General features: G+C 37.4%; 1 protein-coding gene across 1 annotated transcript; it reads right to left on the bottom strand.

Annotated features, from left to right (window-relative positions):
• Nucleotides 1-9,060: 9,060 nt before the first annotated feature.
• MTX3 (metaxin 3) lies at nt 9,061-17,721 on the bottom strand. Its single transcript, XM_069492547.1, has 9 exons — nt 17,641-17,721; nt 17,072-17,141; nt 16,629-16,705; nt 15,604-15,696; nt 14,906-15,088; nt 14,685-14,761; nt 14,022-14,179; nt 12,673-12,761; nt 9,061-9,315 (listed from the first exon to the last, which is right to left on the bottom strand). Exons 1-9 carry the CDS (start codon nt 17,719-17,721, stop codon nt 9,205-9,207), a joined length of 939 nt encoding a protein of 312 aa, XP_069348648.1. The 3' UTR covers nt 9,061-9,204.
• Nucleotides 17,722-18,039: the final 318 nt, after the last annotated feature.

An 18,039-nucleotide genomic window follows, 5' to 3' on the forward strand; every position in this document is an offset into this window, starting at 1 on the left:
GGATTAAATTTGCTTAAATTTCCATTAGGCTGTGTGTGTGTGTGTGTTCCTTATCTGTTCTGTTCTTTTTTGGTCTTTTTCCTCTTAATTTCTACATCCACTATATATATCCCTTCCCCACCTTTTTCTAAACCATTTTAGCAGTAATCACCCTGTGAGTTGGATGTTATAGACAATACAAAATATAAATCTTGTTCATTAGATGAAAAAGGCAATTTCCCTCCTCATGGAGAAAACTGGGACAACACGTTAGAATATGACAGTCTCCAAATATGACAGTCTTCAAATAAGTCAGTTTGTTTCCTGCATTTTAATAAAACTGAAATCTATTTGGCCTTAATTGTAATATTTGGAAAGTGTCACGCTTTCTACTACACCAAAAGATTTCTTAACTTTTTCAAAATGTGAATTCTTGAGAAGGACTGTCTTCTCCAAACTAGGGCCTGAGGAATCAATCCTTAATTGTATTTATAAGTGTTAAAGTTCTCCTGTTCTTTCCACTCTCTTACTCAGAAAGCAGGATAAGTATAATAGCTTCTCTCCTACTTGGAAAGGAACAATGTTTGGAGCCTCAAGTTGGCTGCAGTAGAAATTAGAAATGTCTTTGATGATGCACAGCTGCCTTCACTTCTGAGTCACAGATGTCTAGAAAATTCCAGGAGGCTGACTCATGTACCTGGAGAAAGGAGACCAGGGTTTCTCATTCTTTCTCCTGAAGTTCTTGTCAAGTCAAGAAAAAACTAGTTTCTCCTTTGTTCTACAACCAAGAACTTGATTACAAGATAATCTTGAGTAAAACAAATCCTTACATTGCCTTACCACCATTTCCTTTTTCTTCTCTTATCCATTTGCTCAAACATATGTGCAGCATTTAGTGATCTTCCTAGCTCCCGTTGATCTTAATCTTTCTCCTATGGACATTCACTCAAGATCCCAACATGGCAAAACTTAAGAGTTTTCCTATCAATATGCTATTTGTGGCGAAGGAAAGAGAGCACTGTTGATCCTGTAGCCACCATCCACTGAAGGACATGGTAATTAATAGTCATCCAGGAGGTTCTGAGCACCCAAAATAGTCCCAGACCAAAGTCAAGCCTCTAAGGTGAGCAATTAACCAAAGTTTCTGAAGTTCTTTGTTAAATGGTTCCCAGCTTTGTGATTCTAAATAGCTGTCTCTCCTCAAAAGAATCCTGTTATTCCACAACAGCAACGCTTCTTTCCTGTTCTCTCTAAGCAAGCAAGAGATCATTACTCACCACCTCAATCCACCCAAGGGCTTTTCACCTGGAACCCAAAGTTCACCTGTAATTAAGATTTGTGTTCTTTGGGGACAGAAGTATCAACAAAGATGTAGTTGGCTTCTCTCATGAGAGAAATATTTACATACCTGAACAGTCCTAGTCAGAAGAACTATGCATTTTACTATATGTAATTTATAATAAAATTTTTTAAAAAATTCTACTAGCAAAGACACCCATTCTCTCAGGGAACCTCCCTCTACTTAACTTACAGCTATAACTGGGTTCTCAGCTGGGCACGGTGACTCACGCCTGTAATCCTAGCACTCTGGGAGGCCAAGGTGGGAAGATTGCTCGAGCTCAGGAGTTCGAGACCAGCTCTGAGCAAAAGCAAGACCACGTCTCTATTAAAAATAGAAAAATTATCTGGGTGTCATGGCACACGCCTGCAGTCCCAGCTACTCAGGAGGCTGAGGCAGAAGGATCACTTGAGCCCAAGAGTTTGAGGTTGCTGTGAGCTAGGCTGACGCCATGGCACTCTACCTGGGGCAACAGAGTGAGACTCTGTCCACACGCCTCCCTCCCCACCAAAAAAAAAACCCCCCTGGGTTCTCTATACTCATATACTTTAACCTATAAACACAGCAGCAAAAAAATATATCTTCCCTCCTACCTAAAACTGCATTATTTTTCTCAGTGTACGTATTCCATTCAATTAAATGGAACATCACTGGACTGTCTGGGTGGGCAAAAGGGATAATTTAAAAGAACTTATAGAGCTGAAGGAATGAGAACACTATAGCCCTGCAAAGCTGAGTGAGCATCTGAGGTCACACACAAATTGGTGGCCTGAGAGCAGGCCTCTGACCCCCTTTGGCATGGGGAAGAGCACAAGTGTCTCAATGCATTAAATGAATGTAAGAATGAATGTAAAAAGAACAACCCTCCATGTAGCTCAGTCCCAGCTCTGAGGAACTATGTTCAAGCACCAAAAAATTCTTCCCAATGAAAATATTTACCTCAAGGAATAAATAACATTAAATCAAGAATTAATAAGCATTCAGGCGATTTGAGATTTTATTGAGAAAATAGCTATTTTGGCATCATATCCAGTTTCTCATTTATCAGAATAAATTCTTTACAATATTCATCATCAATCACACTTCTGGGTATTTATACATAGTCTCTGAGTAAAATGTATTCACACTAGTGTAGGCTAGAATATTGAGATTATGGCCAAAAACTGCTTGTTTTAAGATTGTTTACTTTATAAGGAAGCCACAGTATTTGCACACTGGAACAGATATTTAAAATGTTTGCCATTCAAAGACCGGCAAAACCAATATGCATACATATAGATGTCTTATTCGTCTTCTTCACTCTCAACCTTTCAGAAAGCTAAAGTTACATTACAAATACCTCAAATTCCCACTTCAAAATTGATAGAAAAATGGAAAAACATTATTTCTTATTTTACAAAATAAAAAAAAGTCAGAAGAGGAATAACCTCATCTTTAGGCATTTAATTTAAAAGCCTGAGTCCGCTCTTCCTTCCCAGAGAGAAGGATGACAGCAGTGCAGGAGGGTAGCCAGTGGCTCACAGAACGGCCAGCATAGCCTCCTCTGGTGCATGACTTGCTGCGGACTCATGCAAACTCTGGCAAGTTATTTTTCACGATTTCCAAGGACCTGGGATATGTAAACTAAATGATTAAAAGGCATTTCTCTGAATTTACAAGAGGAAAACTGAAGAGTCAGAACAAAGATCCAAGTGCCTTTCATGTGGCTACGTGATCACCATTACACCACAACTCAAAACCCAACGGCAAGCTTTCTTTCAAATATACATTCAAAATGTGGAGTTCCAATTATGCAACCGTATACATTGCAAAAAATAAACAAAAAGCCTCTTTACATCTGATTAGTGATTCGCTCTGATACTTTGAAGTGAAATCAAACACATTTAGTTAACCCTCTCAAATCTGAAGGCCTAGTGAAGTTTTTAACTTTTAGGATACAGAATCTGCTAAGAACTTAATGAAAACTATGAAGATGCATACACACAATCCTTGTTTAGACTGTCTTCAGTAATAGAACAAAACCTGAAATATTAAACTTCCTTTGCTTTGTCATTGAAGCAACTATAAACTTTACATATCTCATAATCAGCTTGTATGTGACTTTAGTGCCAAAAATGCCCTTCAGTGCTTTTAAAACACAGCTAGAAAAGGTTTGAAAAATTGTTCTGGAATTACAAATTGGTTCCCTCTGTCTCACGGATGCTTAAGAACTGGTTAGTCCTCTGAAACTACCAGTTCAGACCCCTGTACAGCTGTTTTCAGGCTGACTGGTTCTAGAGCAAGAGGCTGGAATGCCCAGCCTCACACGTGCCTAAATAATCAACCTATCTGCACCCACAGCCACCCCTCCATGGTCCAAGGGAGTCCTGACCTGTGTCTTCCCATTTTATCACCAGTCACTAGAAGAAGAACTAACTATAAGAAACCTTTGCAATGAGGACAATCAAAAACACTCTAGGGCAGTATTTCCTCTAAGTGTATTTCTCAGAACACAAATCCCATAGGACACCCACTTTAAAAAAAAAAAAAACAAAAAAAAACCACATTAAAATAAATTAGGGACATAATGTATAAAATAGAACTGCTTCTTGGAGATTGAAAATGCATATCAGCGTATCAAAGGTTCTGAAAAGGCTATGGTAACTCAACTTTGTCTAACCCAGCATTTCCCAAACTTACTTGGCCACAGAACCCTCTATTCAAATGACAATATATTCTGCCAAGACATACATTTAGGAACTTCTTCTCCCAGAAAACTAAAAAGATAATTTTTAAAAATCTTATATTAATTTCAAATTAATAACAATGAAGATACAGAAAGACTTGTTTTCCTATCTTTTTGTTTTTTAAAAGAAATTAGTTTATTTTGCTCTGAATAATCTATCACAACATGCCCTTTTCTACTCACCAATCTCCAACTCAAAGTTGCCTTTTCTAATATCATTGGCATACATGCTGGAAAAAATAATTTTTGTATCTTGTTTTACTTCCTAGAGCACCTCTCCACCTCAATCACGTTTAAGTTCGGGACAGGTAATATGGGCTCCTAGCAAACACTACACCCTAACAAGAGGTTTTGGGCCAAATTATTTTGCAAACCCTTAAAAATAACACTAAAAAAACCCTTTATCCTTACATCTCTGTGAAAAATCTGTATTTTGAAGACCGAATGAAAGTGCAATTAAACTTTTGAGGATAAAGTCATTACTGACCTAGTGACCTTTGATTTCAGGTAACTAACTACTATCTTAAAAATCTATTTAAGAAATATGACAACCAGTTACAGATTCCTTTGTTCCTTCTCCACTCCCACTGCTCCACTTGACCAGCCTTTAAAAAAAAAAAAAAAAAAAAAAATGAAAAGGTAAATGTAAATTTCACAAAGCTGAACAACAGCAAAAAAAAAAAAAAAAAGGGTAAAAAAAAAAAAAAATTTCTTAATGCCAAGATACAAAACGCCACCATCACAACCCAAATGATCTGTTCCTCTGCTCAGGTTTTCAAATTATAAAAATAAATTAAGACAAAGTCAATTACTAAATCTCTACCAACTTAAAACAAAAAGCACATTGATGTTACACCTTCCTCATAAAGAGTGGTTCTAATGAACATCTTGTCACACTGCACATCTAGGGAGATAACAAATACCAGGCAAAGAACTACCCGATTAAGAAATGGAAGATCTTTTTCAAAATATTTTATCCTCAAAAGTAAACCCAGGACCAGGTGTGGTGGCTCACACCTATAATCCTAGCCTCTGGGAGACTGAGGCGGGTGAATTGCTTGAGGTCAGGAGTTCAAGACCAGCCTGAGCAAGACCCTGTCTCTACTAAAAATAGAAAAATTAGCTGGGCGTCGTGGCGTGCACCTGTAGTCCCAGCTGATCCAGGAAGATCGCTGAGCCCAGGAGTTTGAGGATGCAGTGAGCTATGATCGCGCCACTGCACTCTAGCCCAGGAGACAGAATGAGACCCAGTCTCAAGTAAACCCAGCTACCACACGAAGAAAAAACCATAATTAGATAGCATTTTTTATATTTTATGGAAAAGGAGTTCTTGGTTTTAGGTTGTTTTTTCTTCCTGATAAGGCAAAAATAGATGTTTAGAAAAGCATTTGTTATAAACCTGAGTTGTTTTAACTCAAGAATGAAATAAAATTATATTTAATTTATATTATGTATTCATATGGAACTGAATACTATGTTTGGAGCATTAAATTATAAATCATAGCTTATGTAGATAATGATAAATTTACTATATTTACTTTTTTAAAGATTGGAAATAATTACAGACTCACAACAAGTTATAAAAATAGTACAGAGAAATTCCATATGACCATCACTCAGCTTCCTATCTTTATATTTAAGCATTTATATTTTGGTTTTAAAAGAGTTTTTCATAAACTGTCAAAAAATGGAACAGGCCTGGTAAATGTGTATTTTTGGAGGAGGCTCTAAGGAAACACTAACAAACTCGAATACCACTTTTGTCACATGAAGCTAATTTAACAAACTGGTTTTCTAAGATACCACCACTGTTACCAATTTCTGCCTGTTTTGATGTTTACTTTTTTCCATTTTTATAGACTTCTGAAATTTTTAACTTAGGTCTGATTGAAATAAGCTTCCCCATTCCTTCATGTCAATATATTGAGTAATATTAAATGAATAAAAATTAAAAATGGAAATAAAAATGCTTGCTTTTATAAAATCTCTAATACTCTAGCACTCCCCAAATAACACAAACACATCTAAGTTGAAATTTGATTTGTTTTTAATGCCAACCTTTTGTGTGGTCAAAACACAATTTTAAAGGAATAACCACCCTCAATGTTCTTTACAGTTTCTTTAGTGTTATTTAAATAATTAAATAATCAGTCTTATGGATGATTAATGGCAGTTTGTCGATGGAGGTTCTTCATCTTATAGGAATTATGTGATTTTCTAATACTATAACAACAAAAATAAACACAAGCATATTTTCTTTTATCTTATTATCCTCCACCATCATCTCCAGAAGACAGTGGCTCACAGTATTTTGTTTAAGACTGTGAACCATTTATCCTAGCAAACTCAAATTTTATACAAAACTTATCCTGACAGGCTGATCACAAGGCCTCTGTCCAACCTGAAAAAAGTATTCATTTCCAAGAGCTTCCTGTATGTGTGGCTGGTCCCTGAAGTATTTCGTGTTCAGTTATAGCTTCCTATCATCTCATTTGCTTATACAAAAAAAAAAAAGGCTTAGCTAAGTACCCCAACACATAAATTCTCACTTACCTAAGTCTAGAAGCATCATGGACTGTGTATTATAATGTAAGGCTAAAGGCAGTTCAAATCAGGGATGATCGAAAAGCAAATAAATTATATTTACAGTTATCCTCTCTAGTAAAAAACACAAATACTTGTTATTCTACAACAACCTGTTTTGATTAAACTATTAATAAATGAAGCATTTCAGCACACTTTGTGGTTGAAGTCTGTGTATTTTAAAAACATGATCTCCCATATTCTTGTAAAACTTAAAACACATTTTTATTCCTCATGGACATTAGTTTTATTAAAAAAAAAAACTTATATAATCCAGTATTATCTTTTGACTTTGTCATGGAGAAACTTGGTGTTAAATTCACCAATTTTAGAATGTTAGTGTTGCTATAGTTTGTTCTCCCAGAAATTTTTTTTTTTTTTTTTTTTTTTTGAGACAGAGTCTCACTTTGTTGCCCAGGCTAGAGTGAGTGCCGTGGCATCAGCCTAGCTCACAGCAACCTCAAACTCCTGAGCTCAAGCGATCCTCCTGTCTCAGCCTCCCGGGTAGTTGGGACTACAGGCATGCACCACCATGCCCGGCTAATTTTTTCTATATATATATTTAGCTGTCCATATAATTTCTTTCTATTTTTAGTAGAGATGGGGTCTCGCTCTTGCTCAGGCTGGTCTCGAACTCCTGAGCTCAAACAATCCGCCCACCTCGGCCTCCCAGAGTGCTAGGATTACAGGCGTGAGCCACCACGCCCGGCCAACCAGAAATTTTTTATTTTTAAAAAGTAATGGTAATTGTCCTGTTTTACATGTGTTTTACAACCGTAAGCCACTTCAAATGCCTTTTGGAAAGTCTAATATAAATCATAATTGAAAATGACTAACCCTGACTAAAGCATAAACAGATGTTTGATTAACGTGCTAACCACCTTTCTCCAATATACATCCATCCTAGAGGACAATAATCTCACAGTCATGATTTTCAATATAAAATATTCACACAGATTTCAGATTGCTGGAATCTAATATTCTGCCTTTCAAGATGAATGAAACACACATACACACACACCCCTGTTGTCAAAGTAACATGCAACTCATTAAGTACGTTCCCTAATTGCATCTGAACAGATGAACAAGATTTTGAAAATTACCTTGTTTCTCATTTAAAACTTTCAAGAAAAAAATGCTTACAACAACTTAAAGACTCCTGTATAAATAGCTATCTAAATACAGGGCAAATTGGGAGGGTGTGGGTCAAACACAGCTGAGCTCCACTCACCTCAAATCTGATGAGTCTCCTGACTATAAAGCTTGTTTTCTTAACATATGGGGTTCTGCAGGACTTGAGACAATTTGCTGAGCACCATAGTAATCTTTTAAGACACTAATCAAAAACTTGGTCTTATATTTTAAAAACCCCAGAAGTGGTTTTAGGACAACAGAAGCACCTCAACCACTAAAATAAGTAAGTTTCTATTGTAAGTAAAATTACCACACAGCAAATCCTCTAACAGTTCAGCAACCAATAAACAGAAAATATTCTTAAAAATCTGCTATTTCTGATTATTCCTTTGGGTGCTTCAACTGCAGCTAAAACATATGGAAAATAACCAGTTGTCAGAAAGTTTTTGACTACATGATATGCTTCTTATGGCAGAAGACTGGCCTGAGCCCAGCAGATTACTTGGACTGGATGTGCAGTAGGTGTTTCCATTACCCTGGCCGTGGGCTCCTCCTAAGTAATGTCTAATAATTGGGCAAGTTTCAATAAGATTTTTACAGCCTGGCATAATAATGATGACCAATACATTCAGTTCTCCTGGAATCAACACAAGAAAGACTAGAGTTAAAGAATGTACTATAAAGATACAGGTCTAAAGCTGCCACATTTGCCCAGTAAACTAAAAGAGCCCTTGCCTAACCTATATTGAACATATCAGCAAATATTAGTGTTATACTGAAGTGCATATCATCAGATGAATATTATATGTAACCACCTTTAATATTTATATATGTGCTACTAAACCCCCAAAAGATTAGACTTATGAGAGCATAACTAAAAAGCACATTCCTCTTTGCTTTTTAAAGTCAAATATAGGCTTTTCTATTGAAGTAATTTATATTTTTCCTGGTTTCTAAAATAGACATCAGATTTCTAAACAAATGAAAAAAGCCTAAGCCAAAGAGCCACGTATTAGGTATTCAGCCTGGCCTAAGAAAATTGAGTTAATAAATTGAATAAATTAACTTGAATAAATTAAAAGTGCACATTCAGAACAGAATTACAGCTTTTGGTCAGCAACATGTTAACCAAAGGCAAAAAGCTGCCAAGATTAAGGCAGGTCTTTTTTTTTTTTTTTTTTTTTGTATACAGTACAATGTGTTTTCTCCTCCCCCCCCCCCGCCCCGCCCCCCCACCAAGCTCATTTAGCATTCACTTTGATGTTATTTAAAATGCATTGCCAAGCTAGAATACAAGCTTCCTAATTAAAAAAAAATAGATGTCATAGAGTTCTTTTAGAGTCTTCCTTATACCTATTATGGTATTTTCTTTTTGCCTTCACACACACAGTGTAAGAGATTCCTGCAACAATCACATGACTTTCAGCACAAAGCATGAGGCCTGTCAGGGTGATAGCCGTTGTAAGGAATTACTTTCTTCTTCTGCTGGAGTCAATTTAAGTGTTGGCAGTTTCCGATGAGGAAGTTGAGGGCTTTGGCGAAGATTGTCATCCATCTGTAGAAAGTACAAAAGATACATCTGACTAATGCTGTGGCACCGCTTATGTGGACTGTGGCCTCCCCATCCAAACTATAGCCTAGAAGAGTACAGAACCGTATGTTTCCGGGACTGCCAAAGAAACCTTTTTCTTGCAAATAATGTCTCAAGAATTTTAAATGTCATACCTCAAATACCAACTGACTCAGTATCTGTAAAAAGCAATGTGGCTCATCTTGATACCTTCACAAAATTATAGTAATTACACAAAATGAATATTCTACTGAATTCAACCATAGCATGACTTAGTTTAAGAACTCTTTTAATAGTAAGAGTGAAAGCAATACTTCTATTGCACTAAGATCTACAGTTTACAAAGTATGTTCATGTACAATACTTCATTTGATCTTCCCAAAACACTATGAAGAAGAAAAGGCAGACACAGTCCTTCCCCATTTTACAGATTAGCAAAACAAGGCTCAGAAAGGTTAAGTGATTTGCCTCAAGTCACAAAGCTAGTATGAGAACTGAAACTTGAACCCAGGTCTTCTTATTCCAACACTATTATTCTTTCAACTGGACTTCTTTGCCTCAATGAAAATGACCTATACTCCACTCAAAAAGACCAGCTCCCTTAAGCTGAGACTATGTAAACCAAAGGAAGCTAGGAAAAGAGGCAGAAAGAAGGATAAATTCTTTAGACCTAATCCAGAGGTCTTCCAAATACTGGATCAGTTCTAAGCCTAACTTAGAGAAACAGATTAATATGGAGCATATTAAGAAAATGCCCAAGAATTCCAGACTTACCCTAAAGAGAAGCACATTAGCACCTCTGAAAACACTAGGATAGGGATTATTTAGAGCTGAATCAAACCTTAGAAAACTATCTGTAACCAGAGTATTCTAGAAACAAAGTGTAAGAGTCAGGTCCTGGTATTGAGTTCACTATCAGTTTAGCTTCATAAAAGACTTCAAAGCAGCTGCCATCAAAAACACAAAACCAGCAGAAAACAGTATCCTGACTATCCACTTGATAGGCAGGCTTTTTTCGAGTTTTATATATGTGTGAAACATTCAAAACTCTCCCTTATCTTCTCAAGGTTCTCTCTTTTTTTTTTTTTTTTTTTTTGTTGAGACAGAGTCTCACTTTGTTGCCCAGGCTAGAGTGAGTGCCGTGGCGTCAGCTTAGCTCACAGCAACCTCAGACTCCTCGGCTTAAGCGATCCTGCTGCCTCAGCCTCCCGAGTAGCTGGGACTACAGGCATGCGCCACTATGCCCGGCTAATTTTTTCTATATAGATTTTTAGTTGTCCATATAATGTCTTTCTATTTTTAGTAGAGACGGGGGTCTCGCTCTTGCTCAGGCTGGTCTCGAACTCCTGACCTCGAGCGATCCACCCGCCTCGGCCTCCCAGAGTGCTAGGATTACAGGCGTGAGCCACTGCGCCTGGCCAAGGTTCTCTTAAAGTATAGAGGACAAGTTCCAGCAAAAGTACACAGGATTTGTGGGGTAGGAAATGCGAGAATAAAAGATTAAATTTTAATTTTCCAATGGAAGCAAGTATTCCCAGTGAACTATTTAAATCAATTGTGTTAAGTTTTTTTTTTTTTTGGCAAGAGTTAAGTTCCTTGAACATAACTCTTTTCCTTTTTTAAACTCTAGATTTTCTGTCCAAATTGTGAACAATGGTGGCCAACAGGATTTGTCACTCTATCATCTCATAGCAAACAGTGAACCACACATCTCCCCACTGAAGAGCAGGTATGAATGAGCAGGGGTAGAGGGAGAGGAGTGCCTAACTGGGAGGGCCAGGAAACTTTCAGACTGATGATGATACAAGATGGAAGTGTACAAAGTGGTGACAGGACCTCTTGCTTTGGCCTTCTGCACATATAGGTATTTCACAGTTTCCTTTCCATATCTGTCATGAATTTGCCAAATATAGACAACAGAAACCATATTGAATAGCCTTCATCTAGCAGATGAGTGATCTTTCCTTTATCCATACTTAACACTTAATATATTTCCTCTCACGAAATTTCATGGATTGAGCTAAAAATTGAGACAGACTAGGCTTTAACTCAACTTACCAAAACTTCAATAATAATGAACTCTTACAGTTTTAGTCACTTCTCAAATTATAATACATGAAATATTACAAAAAGAAACAGGCCAAACCAGAAAATGACCACTATCCACGTGACTCCTAGTATGACTGGTAATGGACACACACTCTCATTCATGAGCTAGATGGCTGACTGATGGAGAGAATAACTGCAAAGCTCATATTAAGGTCCCATTTCTACGGTTCACGGTTCCCCTTCACTTTTTGCTAGCTGAATGACCTTTGGCAGGTGACATAAGCTACTCTCAAAGCTCCAGCATCCTCATCTGTAAAATGGAGATGATAATAGTACACACATACATAGAGTTATTGTGAGGTTTAAATGATAACCCACACAAAGCTCATATAACACAGTACCAGACCTCAAAAACTGTTAGCCAGTGTTATTAGGCCTCATCGCCTCATTAGTTGGTGAAAAATAAAGTATTATTCACTTGTATCCCCAAAAAAGCTTGTTTATTAGACACTTGGGAAAAAATGTGCAACCCTCTTGTATTTTTCCAACTAGAATCGCCCTTGAAATTTCCATTGTTGGCTCTCTACCCTACCTAATGCCTCCATATCTCTCTCATGAAAAGCACTGTTCCAGGCCAGGAGCAGTGGTTCATGCCTGTAATCCCAGCACTCTGGGAGGCCGAGGCGGGAGGACTGCTTGAGCTCAGGAGTTTGAGACCAGCCTGAGCAACAGGCTGCAACCTGTCTCTACTAAAACAAAACAAACAAAAAAAAAGAACAGCCCCAAAATGACAAAGTATCTGCACTGGTGAAAAACTACAGACTACATTTAGAACAGAGAAGAACAGGAAGGACAAAAAATAAAATAGTTCATATAGAAGAAAGAAAAAGACATCACAGTGCTGTAAATAAGAAAGCATAAGCCAGGTGCGTACAATCTCAAGAAATGTTAACCTTCAGAGACAGAAAAAGGCAGGCAAGTAAGCAAGAAGTATTTTTGTTTTGTTTTTTAGAAGCCAATCTTTTGGGTTTCCTAGCTTAAAAAGTATTAATTGTGTGGTAAAAGTAAACCCAATACCATTATCCAATCTTTCCCCCAAAGCAATCAGGTCACAACTGGCTTCAAAACACTGTCATATACAACTTTAGTTAAAGTATATTTAAACAGTTTTCTGAAAAGTAAACTCTTTAAAAAACTAAAAGGATAAAGTTAATGCATGACCCAAATTATAATATTAGCTGCAGAAAGGAAAATACTAAACTACTATAAAATAATGATTAAAGTAAACTTGACCTTTTCAATCAAGTTGGATTCCTTATTTACAAGTTGTGTGAGTTTCTGCAGATTTTCATCTACCGTTTCTTGTCCAGCTGGAGAGATGCCTAAGAAGCCAGGACAGAAATCAGAGAGAGACAGAAAACTCTGAAAGCCTTTAAAGCTGTTTAGATTGAAAGAATTTTGAGTCTACCCACCCTCACAAGTGCCCCACCCTCCCAATAAAAGGCAGAGAAAAAAACCATTCTCTTCGGGTTCAAAGGCAAAGTTAGGACGGATAGTAATGCTCCAAAACCAAACTCTAAACAAAAGGACTAAAATTTGTCCACTAAGAAGACAGTGTCAGCCAAGTGTTATGCAGGTAGCCATAGTAATTAGTGAAAGAGCACAGTGGTCCTCATTTCCTTCTCAAATTTAAGCTATATCTTTCCCCCACCCATTTCAAATAGGTCTTTGGACACAACTATTCAGATAAATTTCTAAGGCAGTGACGCCCAAACAGCTACCCACCAGACATCCAAAGTACTTAGAGGGACTGTAAAAATACAGACTCCTGGGATTTATCTAATTTAGTAAGTCTGAAATAGGACCCAAGACTTTTTATTTGCCATGTAATCAAATTTGTTAAATATTGCCCAAAGTAACAAGGTTGAACGTTACTTAATTTCATGACTACCGAACTACTAACCCTTCCCTATATACAAAAACAAAGAACCTACCATAAAAAAATAAACTGTCCACCTAAGCCAGCTGTCTTTATAACTTCTGTTTCTTAAAAGGACAATTTCGGTCAACAATCCCAATAGCAACTTAGGATCCCAATCACTTAAGCACAAGGCCCCATACTCAAAGAAGCATATCCTAAGTGATAGGTGCCCCCTATTTACTATACCTCCAGTCTGATGCAATCAGTTTTCAAGTAGTGGAATCATGGGGGTGTACCTCACCAAAATCAATCTGCTGCTGATTTCTGTTCACGCAGGAAAATGCTAGAAGCAGCAGGTAAGAATCATTTAAAGTAATTGCCCATTTGCATTAGGATAAATATTATTTTCAGTGGGGACTTAATACTTGTAGTTTTAATCTTTTAGAAGAAAATGACCCACTTCAAAGGGGCAATATTTAAAGAAGAAGAAGAAATGCGAAAATCCAAATGAATAGATAAAAGGCAAATACTTCTCTATTTAAATAAGAACTAACACATGGGAATAAAAATGAAGTTGGAAAATGCAAGTTCTTGAAGTGCTATAAACAGTACTTAAAAACAATACACAAACTTTTTTTAAATTAAAACAAGTAATGAATTTTGCTTATCTTTCTATAGGAGAATATACAAACAAACATTAGCCGAAGAAGAGCCAGCTTACCTCCAAGACTAAGCCTAAAATAACTGTTTAAGATGTCATCACAAAAGCGACACAGGTTAGAGAGCTGTTTTAGGTGTTCTTGTAGCTGAACTTTAGGAAACCGTACTTTATAAAGAGGTGCAAGAAAACCAAAAACATAGGCATCCAAGGTACAAGGCCTAGAAATAAATTAAGGATTTTTTTTAAGCAGTTAAGAAAATATTAACTTGGAATTGTGTTTACAGTGTTTTTCAAAATACATTTGTCAACTCTGAAGTATACTATGTAGTCTTTTAAAAGGTATACTACCCATTTTAGTTTATGAAAATGATGCAACTAGGGTTTTACTCATTAAGTAGTTTATTTGATACTCTAACTACTTATTTTATTTAGAAGAAAATGAGGTTGTCAATTACAGATTCATCTTTACCCACAAGTATTAAATACACTGGAGGCAGGGTGGGAACAGTCTTAGATGTTTTAAATTCGCATATGCAGCATATTAAGTCAATGTTAGATTACCACTGATAGAAAAAGTTTCCTATAATAAAAACCCATTTAAAAAGAATACTTTTTAAGGGAAAAACTCATCTTTTGGAGGAATAAGAGGACTTGCTTTAAATAACTGCTCACTGAATATATGTGCACAAAATATCAAAATGATTTTTAAGGGAATGTACTCACGTATCTCCAAAGAAAAACTGAGATGTTCCCAATCTGTTTGACAGAAGATTTAGGCACTCCTTGGCATCTCTGTATATCTAATAAAGATGAAATTACATCTCAAAAGTAGGAAAGATGCTCTAAAACTACTTTTGAGGCAGGCATCTCTACATAAGTTCATTTCCACTATCTCTTGTCCCTTCTCTGGAGACCCCTTGTTTGGAGAGTAACCCAGACCATACCTGTGCTTCCACTTCCCGAAGGTGGTACAGGGGAGGCTCTCCTCTGGTCAGGAGAATCCTATTCAGTGCCCCCTTGGACATTCTTCCAGGCAGGATCAAACTCAAGGGAAAAGGAATTCGTGAAGCAAACCATGGCTTTGTCACAGTAAAGTAATTGTCACTCTCAACCCAGAATGTGTGAAGCTACAAATGGAGAGAAAAAACACTACAAGGATGTTCTTTTATTAAAAGAAAGACCACTCAACCAATGTGAAAGTTTTTCATAAATATCTCTGTATAAAGTGACTTCATACAAATCCAGTTAGAATGACTCAGGATAAAACAAGATTATTTTAAATGTGTGAAATTTGTTGACTGCTATTTCCCAAGCACCCAGAACAAGGCCTGGCACATAGCAGGTGCTCAATAAATATTTGTCGAATGAATGAACTACAGTTCACACAATACTATACATGGAACAAAAAGATCCATCTCCCACAAAGAATTTTTATTTCCAAAATCACATTATCTTTCACTTTGTCATTTCACATACTGATTGAATGTCTAACAAAATCTGGTTTCACAGAAATATGAAAGAATCAAGATTCACACACAAGTGAAATTTCCTCTTAAGACTTTCTCATTGTTTTTCTTCTATATAGACTAAGTACATTTTCAAGTAATTCACTAAAATTACTGTAATGTTCAGGAACACTCACCACTGCAGGAAGAAGCTTCTCTTCAAGGAGAGCAATGTAAGCCAATGTATCTGCCCCTTGTTTTGCTGAGAGTTCATAGTCAGCATTATATTTCTATTAAAAAACATAAAACAAAGAAATTCAGAAGTCAGAGCATTCCAAAGACACTGAAACTAATCAAATTAAGATTCCTATTTTTCCTCACAAATGGCAAACATGATATTAAATAAGGGAAAGAGAAATACCCAGTGAAAACTGCTGCTTAATGCACATAAGGTTATTAGCACAGTATCATGCACACAATAAGGTCAATAAATGTTTTGATTTTTTTATTAACTTATTAATAACAATAATTTTATTATTTCAATGCTTGTTAATGACCCAGTTCAGTGCATGGCATGTAGTACAGACTTCATATACAAGAGCGATTATTTTTAACAAGAGGGAAAAGTTCCAATTGGTTGCATGTTTACTCATGACAAAAGAATGAAAACTTTCCAAATTAGAAAAGTTCCAAATTTTATTGACAATTTTTTTTAAAGTACAATATTGGCAAACCAATGATAGCTTTTACACGTATATAAACCTGCATGTTTACACATTTTAGGTATGTTACATATCTTTTATGATTATAACATTTTAGATACATTTCATAAAACTGCTACTATCAGGTAAGTGCTTTTACAAAATAAGTGGTGCTAGTTGATGGGAACTCAGATGTCATGCTGAGCACAAAATATGTGGCAACTATGTGACTAAATTGACAATCCTATCAATAAGTGTTAATAGTGAAAATGGAGAAATTGAATCTACTTATTAATATTTAATATATAAATTTCAATAAAATCCAAGTAAAGTGCATGAAAATGTAAATTTACTATACCTCACCACATGACTTCAAATCACTGTAAAACCCATGCTTTATAGCAGTGATTCTCAAGTCAATTTTTTAATCAAATCCCAGGTATCTCCAATTGTCTGAGTTGGCAAAAATGAATTAACATGCAGGGAATCAACAAAGTACTTCTTCAAAAGGAACCACCCACCTGTTTTCTTAAAAAATTTAGTATTTTTGCTGGCTGAGAAACAATGTTGTCTTCAGTTGCCAAAACTGGTACATCCCCTATAATCAAAAAACAGTTTACATACAAGGAAACATTGTGATTTCCTCTGAAGAGATTCCAATACCTTAAAAACTAATCCAACTGCACATTTGGAAGGGGAAAAAATGAGCAAGCTTGCCTTTGTTTTTTGCAGTTTCACAAACAGCAGTTTTAAAGAACATTTTCATTTATCATAATTTCCACTGATTTGGCTTGCACTTTGAGGTATTACTCAGGATGATCATAAGCGACACACAGCCACGGTCACGGTAAGAAACTAAAACCCCAAGGTACTCTATCGCTATATATCTCGTAGCTTTAAATGGAAGAAGAAAAAAAAGAACTTATAGAGAGCAGAAAGAGGTGACTAAAAGTTTACACTATACCTCTTGAACCTCTCCAGGTGTTATCTATGACATTGACTTTCAAAGGTGCACCAGAAAATTTGGCATAAGCCTGAAACAGAGTTTGCAATAAAATATTTTAGACAGAGTGCGTAATGCAAATTTGCAGAGCAGCTTTACTTCACAGTCCCATCCCCCAAAGGCAGAAAGCGCCAGATACACAGGCCGCGAACCTCCCGCAAGACCGCTAGTCGGGGACGCGCGCGCCAGCTACCCGGCTTTCAGGGACCTTGTTCCCCAAAAGGCCCTGGGGATGCGGGGCAGGTTGGGCGCCCCCCCTGCTTCGGGCTTTCATTCTGCCGCCTATAACAGTTTTGCGAGGCTGAGAAAACCGAGAACCAAGCGGAAAAGCCTGATGCTCCCGCCGGGCTACGCTGGCTCACAGGCCAGGTTGTCACTCGTCGACTGGAGGGAGAGAGCCCAAGGCGGTGCAGCGTGCAGCCCCCCGGCCCGCCTCGACCCCGCAGCGCCGCTGGGAACCCGAACCTGCCAGCCTCGCGCCTCCGGCCCCGCCCCTTCTTCCCGTGCCTCGGCCAGCGAGGCGGCCTCACCATCACCACCAGGGACTCGCTGTGTACCGATGGGAGCCCCCAGCCGCCTCCCCAGCAACTGAGCTCCAAGGGGGCCGCCATCTTGCGGGCCCTGGCCTTTACTACCCCGGAAGTACTTTTGTCACCCTATTTCCGGAAACGCGGGGGCGGGGAGAGAGGCTGGAAGGGCGACTTTGGGCTCTGGAGAAATTGGGAGAGGACCTCTGGAGGAGTCCTGAGCCTTAATTCAGACCCACCATTCTTCAAATATTTATTGGCTGCCTGCAGTGTTCCAAACCTTTTGAACATGGCTATGCCGGGCCTAAATTAATCTGTTTGTAAAATAAGGGTGACAGTTTATTTACAAGATGGTGGTGAATGCTTAAAATGATGACATGGAGGGAAAGAACTTGGCACACA

This window comes from Eulemur rufifrons, chromosome 17 (genome assembly GCF_041146395.1).
Source record: "Eulemur rufifrons isolate Redbay chromosome 17, OSU_ERuf_1, whole genome shotgun sequence".
In the NCBI taxonomy this organism is placed as follows: domain Eukaryota; kingdom Metazoa; phylum Chordata; class Mammalia; order Primates; family Lemuridae; genus Eulemur; species Eulemur rufifrons.